Below are 15,630 nucleotides of genomic sequence, written 5' to 3'. Positions count from 1 at the left end.
TGTGTGCTCAGTGCAACACGTTTGCCTGTGTGATTGAGTGTCTGTGTGTGTGTCTGTGTCTGTGTGTGCTCAGTGCAACACGTTTGCCTGTGTGATTGAGTGTCTGTGTGTGTGTGTGTGTGCTCAGTGCAACACGTTTGCCTGTGTGATTGAGTGTCTGTGTGTGTGTCTGTGTCTGTGTGTGCTCAGTGCAACACATTTGCCTGTGTGATTGAGTGTCTGTGTGTGTGTCTGTGTGTGTGTGTGTGTGTGTGTGCTCAGTGCAACACGTTTGCCTGTGTGATTGAGTGTCTGTGTGTGCTCAGTGCAACACGTTTGCCTGTGTGATTGAGTGTCTGTGTGTGTGTCTGTGTGTGTCTGTGTGCTCAGTGCAACACGTTTGCCTGTGTGATTGAGTGTCTGTGTGTGTGTCTGTGTCTGTGTGTGCTCAGTGCAACACGTTTGCCTGTGTGATTGAGTGTCTGTGTGTGTGTCTGTGTCTGTGTGTGCTCAGTGCAACACGTTTGCCTGTGTGATTGAGTGTCTGTGTGTGTGTCTGTGTCTGTGTGTGCTCAGTGCAACACGTTTGCCTGTGTGATTGAGTGTCTGTGTGTGTGTGTGTGTGTGCTCAGTGCAACACGTTTGCCTGTGTGATTGAGTGTATGTGTGTGTGTCTGTGTCTGTGTGTGCTCAGTGCAACACGTTTGCCTGTGTGATTGAGTGTCTGTGTGTGTGTCTGTGTGTGTCTGTGTGTGTGCTCAGTGCAACACGTTTGCCTGTGTGATTGAGTGTCTGTGTGTGTGTCTGTGTCTGTGTGTGCTCAGTGCAACACGTTTGCCTGTGTGATTGAGTGTCTGTGTGTGTGTCTGTGTGTGTGTGTGTGTGTGTGTGTGTGTGTGCTCAGTGCAACACGTTTGCCTGTGTGATTGAGTGTCTGTGTGTGTGTCTGTGTGTGTGTCTGTGTGTGCTCAGTGCAACACGTTTGCCTGTGTGATTGAGTGTCTGTGTGTGTGTCTGTGTGTGTGTGCTCAGTGCAGCATGTTTGCCTGTGAGTGTCTGTGTGTGTGTCTGTGTGTGTGTGTGCTCAGTGCAGCACGTTTGCCTGTGTGATTGAGTGTCTGTGTGTGTGTCTGTGTGTGCTCAGTGCAGCATGTTTGCCTGTGAGTGTGTGTGAGTGTGAGTGTGAGTGTGTGTGTGTGTGTGTGTACTCCCATAATGTGAGTTGTGAAGCCATTCGTAAGGTTGCACACTCACAAAGCGAGATCCGACGTAAAGTACACAATTTCTAATCTCCGTGCAAAATAATGCTATTCTCCAAAGCTGGACATCACTTGTTTGTCAAGTTTCAAGCAAGACGTGTGAAGTAGTTCCTCCGGTTGGCACCTCGTGGCGCTGCCCCAATACACAGCGCAAAAATTTAACCAATCAGCTTGACATCATTTGTTCGTAAAATTTTAAGACGTGTGAAGTAGTTCCTCCGGCTGGCACCATGTGGCGCTGTCCAATACACAGCGGAAAGGGCATACCTTCAATGTACAGAGTCCGTAATCTATTTGGTGAGTTGCATTATCAAAGAATTTGAAGGAATTTCCTCAACACATGTCTCTCTTCCCACAGTTGTTTGGTCTTAAAAATAGGGGACGACACATAAAAAGAGTCACAGTTGTTATTTTCAGCAACATCAGTTGGAGATACCGTACATAACTTGCAAGAAGATAAAACTCAGCTTTGTTACATTAAAAATGTAAAAACACAACAGTCAAACATGTGATTACAGATATCAAGATAGGACAGTGTACACAGGCCTCCACAGAGTGATAAGTGTTGAGTGGAGATATGTTTAAACAAGTAATGCCTGCTTTCAAACGTCTCCCGTGACAACAGATACCCCAATACAGTGGATGGGGGGTGGGCGACGGGTGGTTTAGGACGGTTTGGGGCTTGGAGTTAGGGGAGGGATCGGAGTTAAGGGAGGGGTTGCAGTTACGGGAGGGATCGGAGTTAAGGGAGGGGTCGCAGTTAGGGCAGGGGCTGTGATTAGTGAGAAGACTGGTATGTCTATAAGACTAAATAAGAACATAATAAATTTGACAAAAAGTGAGCATGGCTTACTAATACCCAAGACTCCAACATATTTCTAAGTTATAAACATGGAAAAGCAATATTTCTAAAAAAAACTGCAACTCAAAATCAAACTTTGCACGGGAAGGACTCCATGACATAGCTGTTAAGATACAGGTCTCACAAACGTATCAGTTTTCAGAAAATCCAAATATTGATATCAGACTTCACACTGCACCTCTTCTACGGGTATAAAAATTTTTCACCAAGTTTGAAAAGATTCTAGGGAGTAGTTTTAAAGTTACAGGTCATACACAAAAATTTCCTCAGAAGGACGGACAGAAGAAAGGATGGACTGAATTCCTTGGTATACCTATGACCCTTTCAGATCGGGGTTATAATAAACAGCCTCAGAAAAGTGACCTCGAGCCAAGGCCTCAGAAAAGTGACCGTGACCTTGGAAGATCTCAGAAAAGTGACCGTGACCTTGGACCAAAGGGACATAGAAGAAGCTCACCTTGCCAGTTGTCTGTGTTTTCATCGCCAGTCTGTTCACGACTCAGATCGAAATCATCCGACTGACGTGACGAACATCGTGATACGTGTGAACTTGGACTCTGAAAAATACAAATGAAAAATGGATCAAGTCTGGTGTTGTAACTTAAACTAATGTTTTGCTGAGTGAGTGAGTGAGTGAGTATGGTTTTACGCCACTTTTAGCAATATTCCAGCAATATCACGGCGGGGGACACCAGAAATGGGCTTCACACATTGTACCCATGTCGGGAATCGAACCCAGGTCTTCGGCGTGACGAGCGAACGCTTTAACCACTAGGCAACCCGACCGCCCCGTTTTGCTGAGATAATAAGTTACTAAGTTACTAAGTTACTAAGTGAACGACCAGCCGCCATCCTGATGTAATCGCCCAGTTGAGCACTGAATGAGTGTCAGCCTTCACATGTCAGTTACATCCCTGGCACCGGGAGGGGGACCTCTTCAGCCTTCATGACAGCCATCCTCACAGGTGTAGAGGAACCCAGCATCAGAATAGAGTTGAATCAGGATTCGAACCATGAACAAAATATTCAGGTGCAGAACTGTCCTCTTCTCTATGTAAAAGGGGACATAACTCTGTGAGCGGCAACACACCTCCTCTGCTCTATGTAAAAGGGGACATAACTCTGCGAGCTGCAACACTCCTCCTCTTCTCTATGGAAAAGGGGACATAACCCTGCGAGCTGCAACACACCTCCTCTGCTCTACGTTTAAGGGGACATAACTCTGTGAGCTACAACACTCCTCCTCTGTTCTATGTAAAAAGGGGATATAACTCAGTGAGCTACAACACTCCTCCTCTGCTCTAGTCCCAGCATGTTGCACCTTGTGAATAGTTTGGAAACTTTCAACAGATATTTTATACTTTGTCAACATTGGCAAAATAGGAATTCCTTTTGGTCGATGTGTTTGTTTGTTTGTTTGTTGTTTAACACCACACCTAGCAATATTCCCCAGTCTTCACAGGTTTATTGGTCGATGTGAAGAAGAGATCTCAATCCTAAAATTTCACAAACCAGACATAAACCTCTTCACACTAGAACAAGATAATATTTCACTTATACCACTAAGTGCAAGTGCGCAGATATGTCAGCTTGAACTAGTCCAGACTAAGGATGGATTTGTAATGATAGCCCACTGAGATACTACGTCACAGTTAAACATGGATACTCTACGCAGACACATTCCACAGACTCTGAGCTGACCAGTTTTACCCTCATCATGCAGACCACCAAGCAGGGTAACAAGTACCATCTTCAATGTCTTTTGGTAAAATGCAGAAAGGGAATAAAAAAGCAGACACTCAATCCACTAGACCGAGACAGAGGCGGTCTCGGGATAGACTCTCTTTCGACTAGACCAGGACAGAGGAGGTCTTTAACAGTATTCCAGTTATATCACGGCGTGTCAGCTTAATGTGGGAGGAAAGCCCGAAGTGATGCAGGTCTTAGACATTTACCACTTCAGTGAAACCTACGAGCACGGGTATGGTGCTGACAAAACATTAGAAACATAATCGGGGGGGAACTGGGATTCGAACCCACAATCTTTTGCTTCTGGAGTGCCCAAGGGATGCAACTCTGCACAGCAAATCGTGGCGCCTCAGACGACCGGGCCACCTGAGCCCCTGTAAGTCGTTGTTATGTAACACTCGATATACAGTGAGTGAGTGAGTGAGTGAGTGAGTGGGTGGGTGGGTGAATAAGTGAGTGGGTGGGTGAGTGAGTGAGTGAGTGAGTGAGTGAGTGAGTGAGTGAGAGGAATATTCTACCATATTTTTACACTACAGAGTCTAATAGAGAAATGTCTAAGAGTAAAAGAGGTGGAAAATGTTTTATGCACTTTTCGTTGATTTTTCAAAGGCGTTTGACAGAGTAGATAGAACAAAACTATGGACGCTGTTAGAATCGCACGGGATTAGCTTGAAAATGAGTAATCTTTTGAGAAGTATATACACCAATGTCAAAGCCTGCGTGAGACTAATAACGAACTGTCAGAAAGTTTTACTATTGATTTAGGTGTTAGACAAGGCTGTATAATGAGTCCGTTTCTATTTTCCTTTTTCATTAATGAATTAGCTACTCAAATACAAGAAAATTGCTCCCATGGTATACAGTCACATCCAGATCTTACGGAATTATTTCTGTTGCTGTATGCAGATGATGTCACACATTTCTCCTCGACAGTGATTGGTTTGCAAAAGCAAATTAATGAACTTGAAAAATTCTGTAAAGAATCAAACTTAGTTGTAAATAGAGAAAAAACATGAGTTTGCCACTAACGTGGCTATATCCCCCGACCCTGTTGCCGAATTTATGACATAATTAAATCTAAACAAGCCATAACCTTTTTTAACCGAGGTGGAACTGTCATGGATATTGACAAAAAAAGAAGAGAAGACCAGGACAGAGGTCTCTGGGGAGACTCTCTATCCCGTAGACTGAGACAGAGGTGGTCTCGGGGAGACTCTCTATCCCGTAGACTGAGACAGAGGTGGTCTCGGGGAGACTCTCTATCCCGTAGACTGAGACAGAGGTGGTCTCGGGGAGACTCTCTATCCCGTAGACTGACAGAGGTGGTCTCGGGGAGACTCTCTATCCCGTAGACTGAGACAGAGGTGGTCTCGGGGAGACTCTCTATCCCGTAGACTGAGACAGAGGTGGTCTCGGGGAGACTCTCTATCCCGTAGACTGAGACAGAGGTGGTCTCGGGGAGACTCTCTATCCCGTAGACTGAGACAGAGGTGGTCTCGGGGAGACTCTCTATCCCGTAGACTGAGACAGAGGTGGTCTCGGGGAGACTCTCTATCCCGTAGACTGAGACAGAGGTGGTCTCGGGGAGACTCTCTATCCCGTAGACTGAGACAGAGGTGGTCTCGGGGAGACTCTCTATCCCGTAGACTGAGACAGAGGTGGTCTCGGGGAGACTCTCTATCCCGTAGACTGAGACAGAGGTGGTCTCGGGGAGACTCTCTATCCCGTAGACTGAGACAGAGGTGGTCTCGGGGAGACTCTCTATCCCGTAGACTGAGACAGAGGTGGTCTCGGGGAGACTCTCTATCCCGTAGACTGAGACAGAGGTGGTCTCGGGGAGACTCTCTATCCCGTAGACTGAGACAGAGGTGGTCTCGGGGAGACTCTCTATCCCGTAGACTGAGACAGAGGTGGTCTCGGGGAGACTCTCTATCCCGTAGACTGAGACAGAGGTGGTCTCGGGGAGACTCTCTATCCCCTAGACTGAGACAGAGGTGGTCTCGGGGAGACTCTCTATCCCGTAGACTGAGACAGAGGTGGTCTCGGGGAGACTCTCTATCCACTAGACTGAGACAGAGGTGGTCTCGGGGAGACTCTCTATCCCCTAGACTGAGACAGAGGTGGTCTCGGGGAGACTCTCTATCCACTAGACTGAGACAGAGGTGGTCTCGGGGAGACTCTCTATCCACTAGCCTGAGACAGAGGTGGTCTCGGGTAAGACTCTCTATCCCCTAGACTGAGACAGAGGTGGTCTCGGGGAGACTCTCTATCCACTAGACTGAGACAGAGGTGGTCTCGGGGAGACTCTCTATCCACTAGCCTGAGACAGAGGTGGTCTCGGGTAAGACTCTCTATCCCCTAGACTGAGACAGAGGTGGTCTCGGGGAGACTCTCTATCTACTAGACTGAGACAGAGGTGGTCTCGGGGAGACTCTATCCACTAGACTGAGACAGAGGTGGTCTCGGGGTAGACTCTCTATCCACTAGACTGAGACAGAGGTGGTCTCGGGGAGACTCTCTATCCCCTAGACTGAGACAGAGGTGGTCTCAGGGAGACTCTCTATCCACTAGACTGAGACAGAGGTGGTCTCGGGGAGACTCTCTATCCACTAGACTGAGACAGAGGTGGTCTTCAGGAGGCTCTCTATCCCCTAGACTGAGACAGAGGTGGTCTTCAGGAGGCTCTCTATCCACTAGACTGAGACAGAGGTGGTCTTCAGGAGGCTCTCTATCCACTAGACTGAGACAGAGGTGGTCTTGGGGAGACTTTCTATCCCCTAGACTGAGACAGAGGTGGTCTCAGGGAGACTTTCTTTCCACTAGACTGAGACAGAGGTGGTCTCGGGGAGACTTTCTATCCACTAGACTGAGACAGAGGTGGTCTCGGGGAGACTCTCTATCCACTAGACTGAGACAGAGGTGGTCTCGGGGAGACTCTCTATCCACTAGACTGAGACAGAGGTGGTCTCGGGGAGACTCTCTATCCACTAGACTGAGACAGAGGTGGTCTCGGGGAGACTCTCTATCCACTGGACTGAGACAGAGGTGGTCTCGGGGAGACTTTCTATCCACTAGACTGAGACAGAGGTGGTCTCGGGGAGACTTTCTATCCACTGGACTGAGACAGAGGTGGTCTCGGGGCAGGCTCTCTATCCACTAGACTGAGACAGAGGTGGTCTCGGGTAAGAATCTCTATCCCCTAGACTGAGACAGAGTTGGTCTTGGGGAGACTCTCTATCCACTAGACTGAGACAGAGGTGGTCTCGGGGAGACTTTCTATCCACTAGACTGAGACAGAGGTGGTCTCGGGGAGACTTTCTATCCACTGGACTGAGACAGAGGTGGTCTCGGGGCAGGCTCTCTATCCACTAGACTGAGACAGAGGTGGTCTCGGGTAAGAATCTCTATCCCCTAGACTGAGACAGAGTTGGTCTTGGGGAGACTCTCTATCCACTAGACTGAGACAGAGGTGGTCTCGGGGAGACTTTCTATCCACTAGACTGAGACAGAGGTGGTCTCGGGGAGACTTTCTATCCACTGGACTGAGACAGAGGTGGTCTCGGGGCAGGCTCTCTATCCACTAGACTGAGACAGAGGTGGTCTCCAGGCAGACTCTCTACCCACTGGACGGGGACAGAGGTGGTCTCCAGGCAGACTCTCTACCCACTGGACAGAGACACAAAGAGAATCCTCATCATGTCTGTTTACAAACAACATATCAACAACAACAACAACAACAACAACAACAAAAACAACAATGTATCAACAACCACTACAGAATCAGGGTGACCTAACAGCCATGACTCAACTCAACATACACGTGTTGACAGCCGGCACTTTTGTTGTGTCACCATACCTCTACAGTCAGTGAAAAAAACAAAGACAAATATTTCAGATAAACATATCCCCGACAAAGATTTAAATAAAAACTCACTGCATTTCACACAGATAACCTTTTTGACTTACTTCGAGAAACTGTTCCAAGTGGTGGGGTGACATGTAGTTCACTGATAAGGACCACTATCAAGGAAGAGGCTTTAAGGCAGAGTTTTAACATTGGAGCACCTGCATCACTTCAGCCTTTCCTCCCACATTAAGCTAACTCCGCCATATAACCGTAAAACTGTTAAAACTAATAAAAGCAGCGGTAAACCCAACTCACTCACTCACTCAATACAAGGGCACAGAATCAGCCAGTGATTCATCTGCAGGAGGCAGAGCTAAACATGCTAAACAAATACATACCATACGCAAAATAATCATCATTACACAAATATCTTAGGTTGTTTTGCGTACAAATATGCATGAAATTATGACAGCGCTCCATATTAATATTCCAGCTAGATTACCCAATGAGGATGTTTCATGTATTTACCAGTGCAGGTATCAACATGATCAAATACACCAGACAGGAACTGAGTCAAAAAGCATAAATTGTCACCAGAAACATTTTCTGCAGTAATATATTTGTGGTTGGTTATTATTGGTTCAAAAATACTCAACAGATCTAACATGCAATATACCGTATTCGACGTAACAAGTGCCCTGTTCTCTAATAAGCGCCCAAGGCGATTTTTGCAAATAAATTATCTAGCAAACAATCCCAATTAGCACCCCTTTGGATTGATCAGTGCACACAAGACTTGTTTATTCGTTTATAATATGCACTCATGTGTTGTATGCACCCTTAATTATGGGCAATTAAATTCTGGAAAAATATATCTGTTGTATATCAACATTTCAGGCTGTCAGAATAAACCAGGAAATTTACGATCTTCCAACTGTGTTTTTTTTCCACCAAAGTAATATTCTTATAAGAGCTCGCTATTTCTAATTTTGAGAGCGCCCTGGGCACTTATTACTTCAAAAACTGTAAGTCCAATAATCTTGAATCCCCATTTCAGGCATATCCCAGCAGAGTGAGGTGCCGAAAAGCCAAGAACATGACCAAGGCGAAGTGGGACTCGAACATGCGATCATACGTTGAAATCATGTCAAAGGGAGGCAACTCTGCCCAGCAAATTGCAAACCTTAGACAACTGGGCCACCCGTGCCCCTGAACCATATAGCACCAGCACAGAGTGTGTCTACTGTCACCTATAGCACCAGCACTGAGTGTGTCTACTGTCATCTATAGCACCAGCACTGAGTGTGTCTACTGTCACCTATAGCACCATCACTGAGTGTGTCTACTGTCACCTTCAGCACCAGCACTGAGTGTGTCTACTGTCACCTATAGTACCAGCACTGAGTGTGTCTACTGTCACCTTCAGCACCAGCACTGAGTGTGTCTACTGTCACCTATAGTACCAGCACTGAGTGTGTCTACTGTCACCTACAGCACCAGCACTGAGTGTGTCTACTGTCACCTATAGTACCAGCACTGAGTGTGTCTACTGTCACCTACAGCACCAGCACTGAGTGTGTCTACTGTCACCTACTGCACAAGCACTGAGTGTGTCTACTGTCACCTATAGCACCAGCACTGAGTGTGTCTACTGTCACCTACTGCGCCAGCACTGAGTGTGTCTACTGTCACCTATAGCACCAGCACTGAGTGTGTCTACTGTCACCTATAGTACCAGCACTGAGTGTGTCTACTGTCACCTATAGCACCAGCACTGAGTGTGTCTACTGTCACCTATAGCACCAGCACTGAGTGTGTCTACTGTCACCTATAGTACCAGCACTGAGTGTGTCTACTGTCATCTATAGCACCAGCACTGAGTGTGTCTACTGTCACCTATAGTAGTGAGTGAGTTGGGTTTAACGCCGCTTTTAACAGTATTCTAGTTATATCGCGGCGTGTCAGCTTAATGTGGGAGGAAAGCCCGAAGTGATGCAGGTCTCAGACGTTTACCACTTCGGTGAAACCCACAAGCACGGGTATGGTGCTGACAAACCTAGAAACATAATCGGGGTGAACCGGGATTTGAACCCACAATCATAGGTTTCTGGCGTGCCCAAGGGACGCAACTCTGCACAGCGAATCGCGGCGCCTTAGACGACTGGGCCACCCGTGCCCCCGTCACCTATAGTACCAGCACTGAGTATGTCTACTGTCACCTACTGCACCAGCACTGAGAGTGTCTACTGTCACCTATATTTCACAAACTGGTATCAGACCCACTACTTTAGATGGCTCCCAGCTTTGTTTGACAACAATAGGAATAGGACCCCGGGTCATTTCCATGCCCCACAAGCATGACAAGCACCTGCTGGAGTGAGGCACACAATGACACTCCATTGCTTGTTTGTTATTGATAGTTGCCCTAGTGGGCTTGATTTAAATATCTCCCACCCTGAGTTCATCATGTCATTGTGACTGACAGACTTATTATGGCAACAGGCGGCGGTCGCCCTGTAAATACTGCAGTCAACAGGCAGCATGTGCTCAGGCACAAACACACACATTTGGGAGGGTTTTTTACACTCATTATTTGTCTTTCTCAACCAGGGACACAAGGAAGAATGTTGTGAAATTTTAATTTCATTTCAAAGCAATTTTGACAGGAAAATGATTTTGGATATGAGAATAAAATTCTATGTCCACATGTGTCCTAGAATAAATTATCTCCAATGCTGGTGAATACAGAATAATGATCTTCACTGCTAGTGAATACAGAATAATGATCTCCACTGCTGGGGAATACAGAATAATGATCTCCACTGCTGGTGAATACAGAATAATGATCTCCACTGCTAGTGAATACAGAATAATGATCTCCACTGCTGGGGAATACAGAATAATGATCTCCACTGCTAGTGAATACAGAATAATGATCTCCACTGCTGGGGAATACAGAATAATGATCTCCACTGCTGGTGAATACAGAATAATGATCTCCACTACTGGTAAATACAGAATAAATTATCTCCACTGCTGGGGAATACAGAATAATGATCTCCAATGCTGGGGCATACAGAATAATGATCTCCACTGCTGGGGAATACAGAATAAATTATCTCCACTGCTGGGGAATACAGAATAATGATCTCCACTGCTGGGGAATACAGAATAAATTATCTCCACTGCTGGGGATTACAGAATAATGATCTCCACTGCTGGGGAATACAGAATAAATTATCTCCACTGCTGGGGAATACAGAAAATTTATCTCCATTGCTGGTGAATATATGAGAACAATTATACACACTGCTGATGAAAAACAAAGAAAAACAAACAAAATAAAATTGGCACAAAGACTTTTTCTGAAGACACAAGGGTGAGATAATATTTATCATACAAAATACTCTTCTAACTTTTTCAGTTTGTAAACAGTAATAAGCAGTGTCATCATGGTCATGTGTGTACAAGTTACAGCTAACCCGACTCAGTGGCAGAGAGTTTAGTGATGTCATTTGATTGTGATGTCATGCTAATTGATGACATAACAATGGTCTGCAACACATGGGGCGCGTTGCAAGCCACGAATCACTTTGAGCAAGCAAATTAATCGCTCACCCCGGGGTCTACAACAGTTCGAAGTGCTTGCGCATTCTCCCAAAATGGCGGCGCAAGTACCGCTTGGCTGCCTAGATGGAAGGAAGAATGTAATAGCAGAGGCTCAATGACGAGCTGATGAAATTTATGACTACTTTGAAGATGTGGAGCAGAATGGGGATGATGGGTGTCAGCTGCCCTCCCACATTTCTCGTTGATCCAGTCAAGATTTTCTTGTTCCGCTGTCAAAGACAGCCGATATTTTGGTTTGAGAACGAAATGACCTCAGCCAGTGATTATTTCACTTGCAAGCGGCTGAAAGTTAGCGCACTGTTGTAAGGCAAATCGCTGTACATTGCTTGCAAGCGATTGGTGCTTTGCAACACGCCACGGGTGATGCACTTCATTGCTGTGTTTGAAATAAAACCCTACAAGACAGAAGGGCAGGGGGCCAATAAATGTTGACTTCACATCTTCAAAGTTACCTGTCTGCATTCAGACATTATAAACATTGAAATGTCGTGAAAAATAAGAGACGAATCGAATATTGATTCTGTAGAAATAATGCTAACAATAAATTGAGAATCCACCGGGAGGCATAACAAAACTGAATACATAAGTAGTCTAAATACTATCTGCCAGACAGTCGGACAAGTGGAGGTCAATTTCACGAAGGCCGCTAGAAAAGTTACCAGCCTTGGGCCTGAGGGCAGGCAGCTATATCAGACACTGCTTCACAGTAGCGCGATCTCCGAGGGGTCTGAGGAGAATACTTTGAGACCAGCAACCTCATGCAGAGAGTAGAGCAATCTCATGCAGTGAGTACAGCAACCTCATGCAGAGAGTACAGCAACCTCATGCAGAGAGTACAGCAACCTCATGCAGAGAGTACAGCAACCTCATGCAGTGAGTGCTGCAACCTCATGCAGTGAGTACAGCAACCTCATGCAGAGAGTACAGCAACCTCATGCAGTGAGTACAGCAACCTCATGCAGTGAGTACAGCAACCTCATGCAGTGAGTACAGCAACCTCATGCAGAGAGTACAGCAACCTCATGCAGTGACTACAGCAACCTCATGCAGTGACTACAGCAACCTCATGCAGTGAGTACAGCAACCTCATGCAGTGGGTACAGCAACCTCATGCAGTGAGTACAGCAACCTCATGCAGAGAGTACAGCAACCTCATGCAGAGAGTACAGCAACCTCATGCAGTGAGTACAGCAACCTCATGCAGAGAGTACAGCAACCTCATGCAGAGAGTACAGCAACCTCATGCAGTGAGTACAGCAACCTCATGCAGTGAGTACAGCAACCTCATGCAGTGAGTACAGCAACCTCATGCAGTGAGTACAGCAACCTCATGCAGTGAGTACAGCAACCTCATGCAGTGAGTACAGCAAGCTCATGCAGTGAGTACAGCAAGCTCATGCAGTGAGTACAGCAAGCTCATGCAGAGAGTACAGCAAGCTCATGCAGTGAGTACAGCAACCTCATGCAGTGAGTACAGCAAGCTCATGCAGTGAGTACAGCAACCTCATGCAGTGAGTACAGCAACCTCATGCAGAGAGTACAGCAAGCTCATGCAGTGAGTACAGCAACCTCATGCAGAGAGTACAGCAACCTCATGCAGAGAGTACAGCAACCTCATGCAGTGAGTACAGCAACCTCATGCAGAGAGTACAGCAACCTCATGCAGAGAGTACAGCAACCTCATGCAGTGAGTACAGCAAGCTAGGCATCGATTTTCCATGTTTACACCACCAACAACCACTCTGTCTGACAGATTAAGTTGGGCATACCTTTGGTCTATAAATCTCTGTGATTATAAATAATCCTACATGAGATGAAGCGATTTGTTTCCAGGTAATATCCCCTGCGTACCTACGAGCGACTTATGATATACATCTCCCTATCAGGTGTTACTAATCCAGCATTAGTTGGTAAGGTGAAATGGGGTTTATTGTCACGTCCACGGTTATGGCACTTATATAGCGACACGCATGTGTGTGTGTGTGTGCTCTGTGTGTGTGTGTGTGTGTGTGTGTGTGTGTGTGTGTGTGTGTGTGTGTGTGTGTGTGTGTGTGTGTGTGTGTGTGTGTGTGTGTGTGTGTGTGTGTGTGTGTGTGTGTCTGCTTGCTCTCGTCCGGACTGATGCCGATTCTATAGTGCAAGCTCACTGAGATACCATCCCACAGTTTAACATGAATACCCCACTCAGACACAGTATACTGACTCCAAGCCTACCAATCCTTGTTTTAGCCCCTTTATGCCGAGCACCAGACAGGGAAACAACAAGTACCACTTTAACGTCTTTTGGTATGACGCGGCCGGGGATCGAAGCCCGGACCTTCCACTCTCCTTTAGGGTATAGATTCAATACCACCAAATCACCAGACTCGTGAGGATCCAGGTTAGAATTGGTGTTCAGCAACCCATGCTTGCCGTAAAAAGCGACCATGCTTGTCGTAAGAGGTGACTAACGGAATCGGGTGGTCAGGCTTGCTGACTTGCTTGTCGTAAGAGGTGAATAACGGGATCGGGTGGTCAGGCTTGCTGACTTGCTTGTCGTAAGAGGTGACTAACGGGATCGGGTGGTCAGGCTTGCTGACTTGCTTGTCTTAAGAGGTGACTAACGGGATCGGGTGGTCAGGCTTGCTGACTTGCTTGTCGTAAGAGGTGACTAACGGGATTGGGTGGTCAGGCTCGCTGACTTGGTTGATGCATGTCATCATATCCCAATAGCATCTGGTCCAGACTCAATTATTTACAGACCGCCATCATATAGCTGGAATATTGCTGAGTGCAGCGTTAAACAACAAACAACAACAACCAAACCACTGGACCTCAAGATCCTATCAGTTGTATAAACATTGAAACAAACTGTGAAGGTAACTTTGGAATCCAATTAGTACATGTCCTAGAAACTGAACTGATCTGAAACCCAGTGTCTCATACTGGCTTTGCTTCACATAACTTTCTTTCATAGGGTGCAACCTGGTTTTGTGTTGTGCAACCTGGTTTTGTTTGGCACAACTTGGTTTTGTGTTGTGCAACTTGGTTTTGTTTGGCACAACTTGGTTTTGTGTTGTGCAACTTGGTTTTGTTTGGCACAACTTGGTTTTGTGTTGTGCAACCTGTTTTTGTTTGGCACAACTTGGTTTTGTGTTGTGCAACTTGGTTTTGTTTGGCACAACTTGGTTTTGTGTTGTGCAACTTGGTTTTGTTTGGCACAACTTGGTTTTGTGTTGTGCAACCTGGTTTTGTTTGGCACAACTTGGTTTTGTGTTGTGCAACTTGGTTTTGTTTGGCACAACTTGGTTTTGTGTTGTGCAACCTGGTTTTGTTTGGCACAACTTGGTTTTGTGTTGTGCAACCTGGTTTTGTTTGGCGCAACTTGGTTTTGTGTTGTGCAACTTGGTTTTGACGAGCAACCTGGTTTTGTTTGATGCAACTTGGTTTTGTTTGTTGCAACTTGGTTTTGTGTTGTGCAACCTGGTCTTGTGTTGTGCAACTTGGTTTTGTGTTGAGCAACCTGGTTTTGTTTGGCGCAACCTGGTTTTGTGTTGTGCAACTTGGTTTTGTGTTGAGCAACCTGGTTTTGTTTGGCGCAACCTGGTTTTGTTTGGCGCAACTTGGTTTTGTGTTGTGCAACTTGGTTTTGTGTTGTGCAACCTGGTTTTGTGTTGTGCAACCTGGTTTTGTTTCATGCAACTTGGTTTTGTGTACTTGGTTTTGTGTTGTGAAACCTGGTTTTGTGTTGTGCAACCTGGTTTTGTGTTGAGCAACCTGGTTTTGTGTTGAGCAACCTGGTTTTGTGTTGAGCAACCTGGTTTTGTGTACTTGGTTTTGCGTTGAGCAACCTGGTTTTGTGTACTTGGTTTTGTGTTGAGCAACCTGGTTTTGTGTTGAGCAACCTGGTTTTGTGTACTTGGTTTTGTGTTGTGCAACTTGGTTTTGTGTTGAGCAACCTGGTTTTGTGTTGAGCAACCTGGTTTTGTTTTGCGCAACTTGGTTTTGTGTTGTGCAACTTGGTTTTGTGTTGTGCAACTTGGTTTTCATGTCAACATGCACCTGGCAGCTAGTTGTCACTCTCCCTATGATGATAGACATATATATTTCGTTGAGTAAACCATTCACAAGACCTCATCCCCCCTAAATATGTTAACATTAATTCATCATGACACAGCCATGGTAATACATCATAAAATTTAAACGTAGTATATATTTTTGTATGAATAAATCTGATATTGTGAGAAATGTTAGCATCAAAGTGATTGTACAAATATCGATACACCCATGGCGAGGCTGGCTATTTGGAGCAAAATCTAAATCTG

At 45.9% G+C, this 15,630-nt stretch overlaps 1 protein-coding gene across 1 annotated transcript in view; it reads right to left on the bottom strand.

Annotated features, from left to right (window-relative positions):
- The window catches only part of LOC124121959, a 68,420-nt gene that overhangs the window by 35,717 nt on the left and 17,073 nt on the right, over positions 1 to 15,630 (bottom strand). The window contains exon 7 of the mRNA XM_048395322.1: positions 2,558 to 2,657. Within this exon, the coding sequence (XP_048251279.1) occupies positions 2,558 to 2,657 (100 nt within the window). The remainder of the gene's footprint in view (positions 1 to 2,557; positions 2,658 to 15,630) is intronic.

Source organism: Haliotis rufescens, unplaced genomic scaffold, assembly GCF_023055435.1.
Source record: "Haliotis rufescens isolate VD_foot unplaced genomic scaffold, xgHalRufe1.0.p SCAF_14, whole genome shotgun sequence".
In the NCBI taxonomy this organism is placed as follows: Eukaryota; Metazoa; Mollusca; class Gastropoda; order Lepetellida; family Haliotidae; genus Haliotis; species Haliotis rufescens.
Note: the sequence above shows the minus strand (reverse complement) of the source record. Positions and strands in the feature narration are given on the sequence as shown.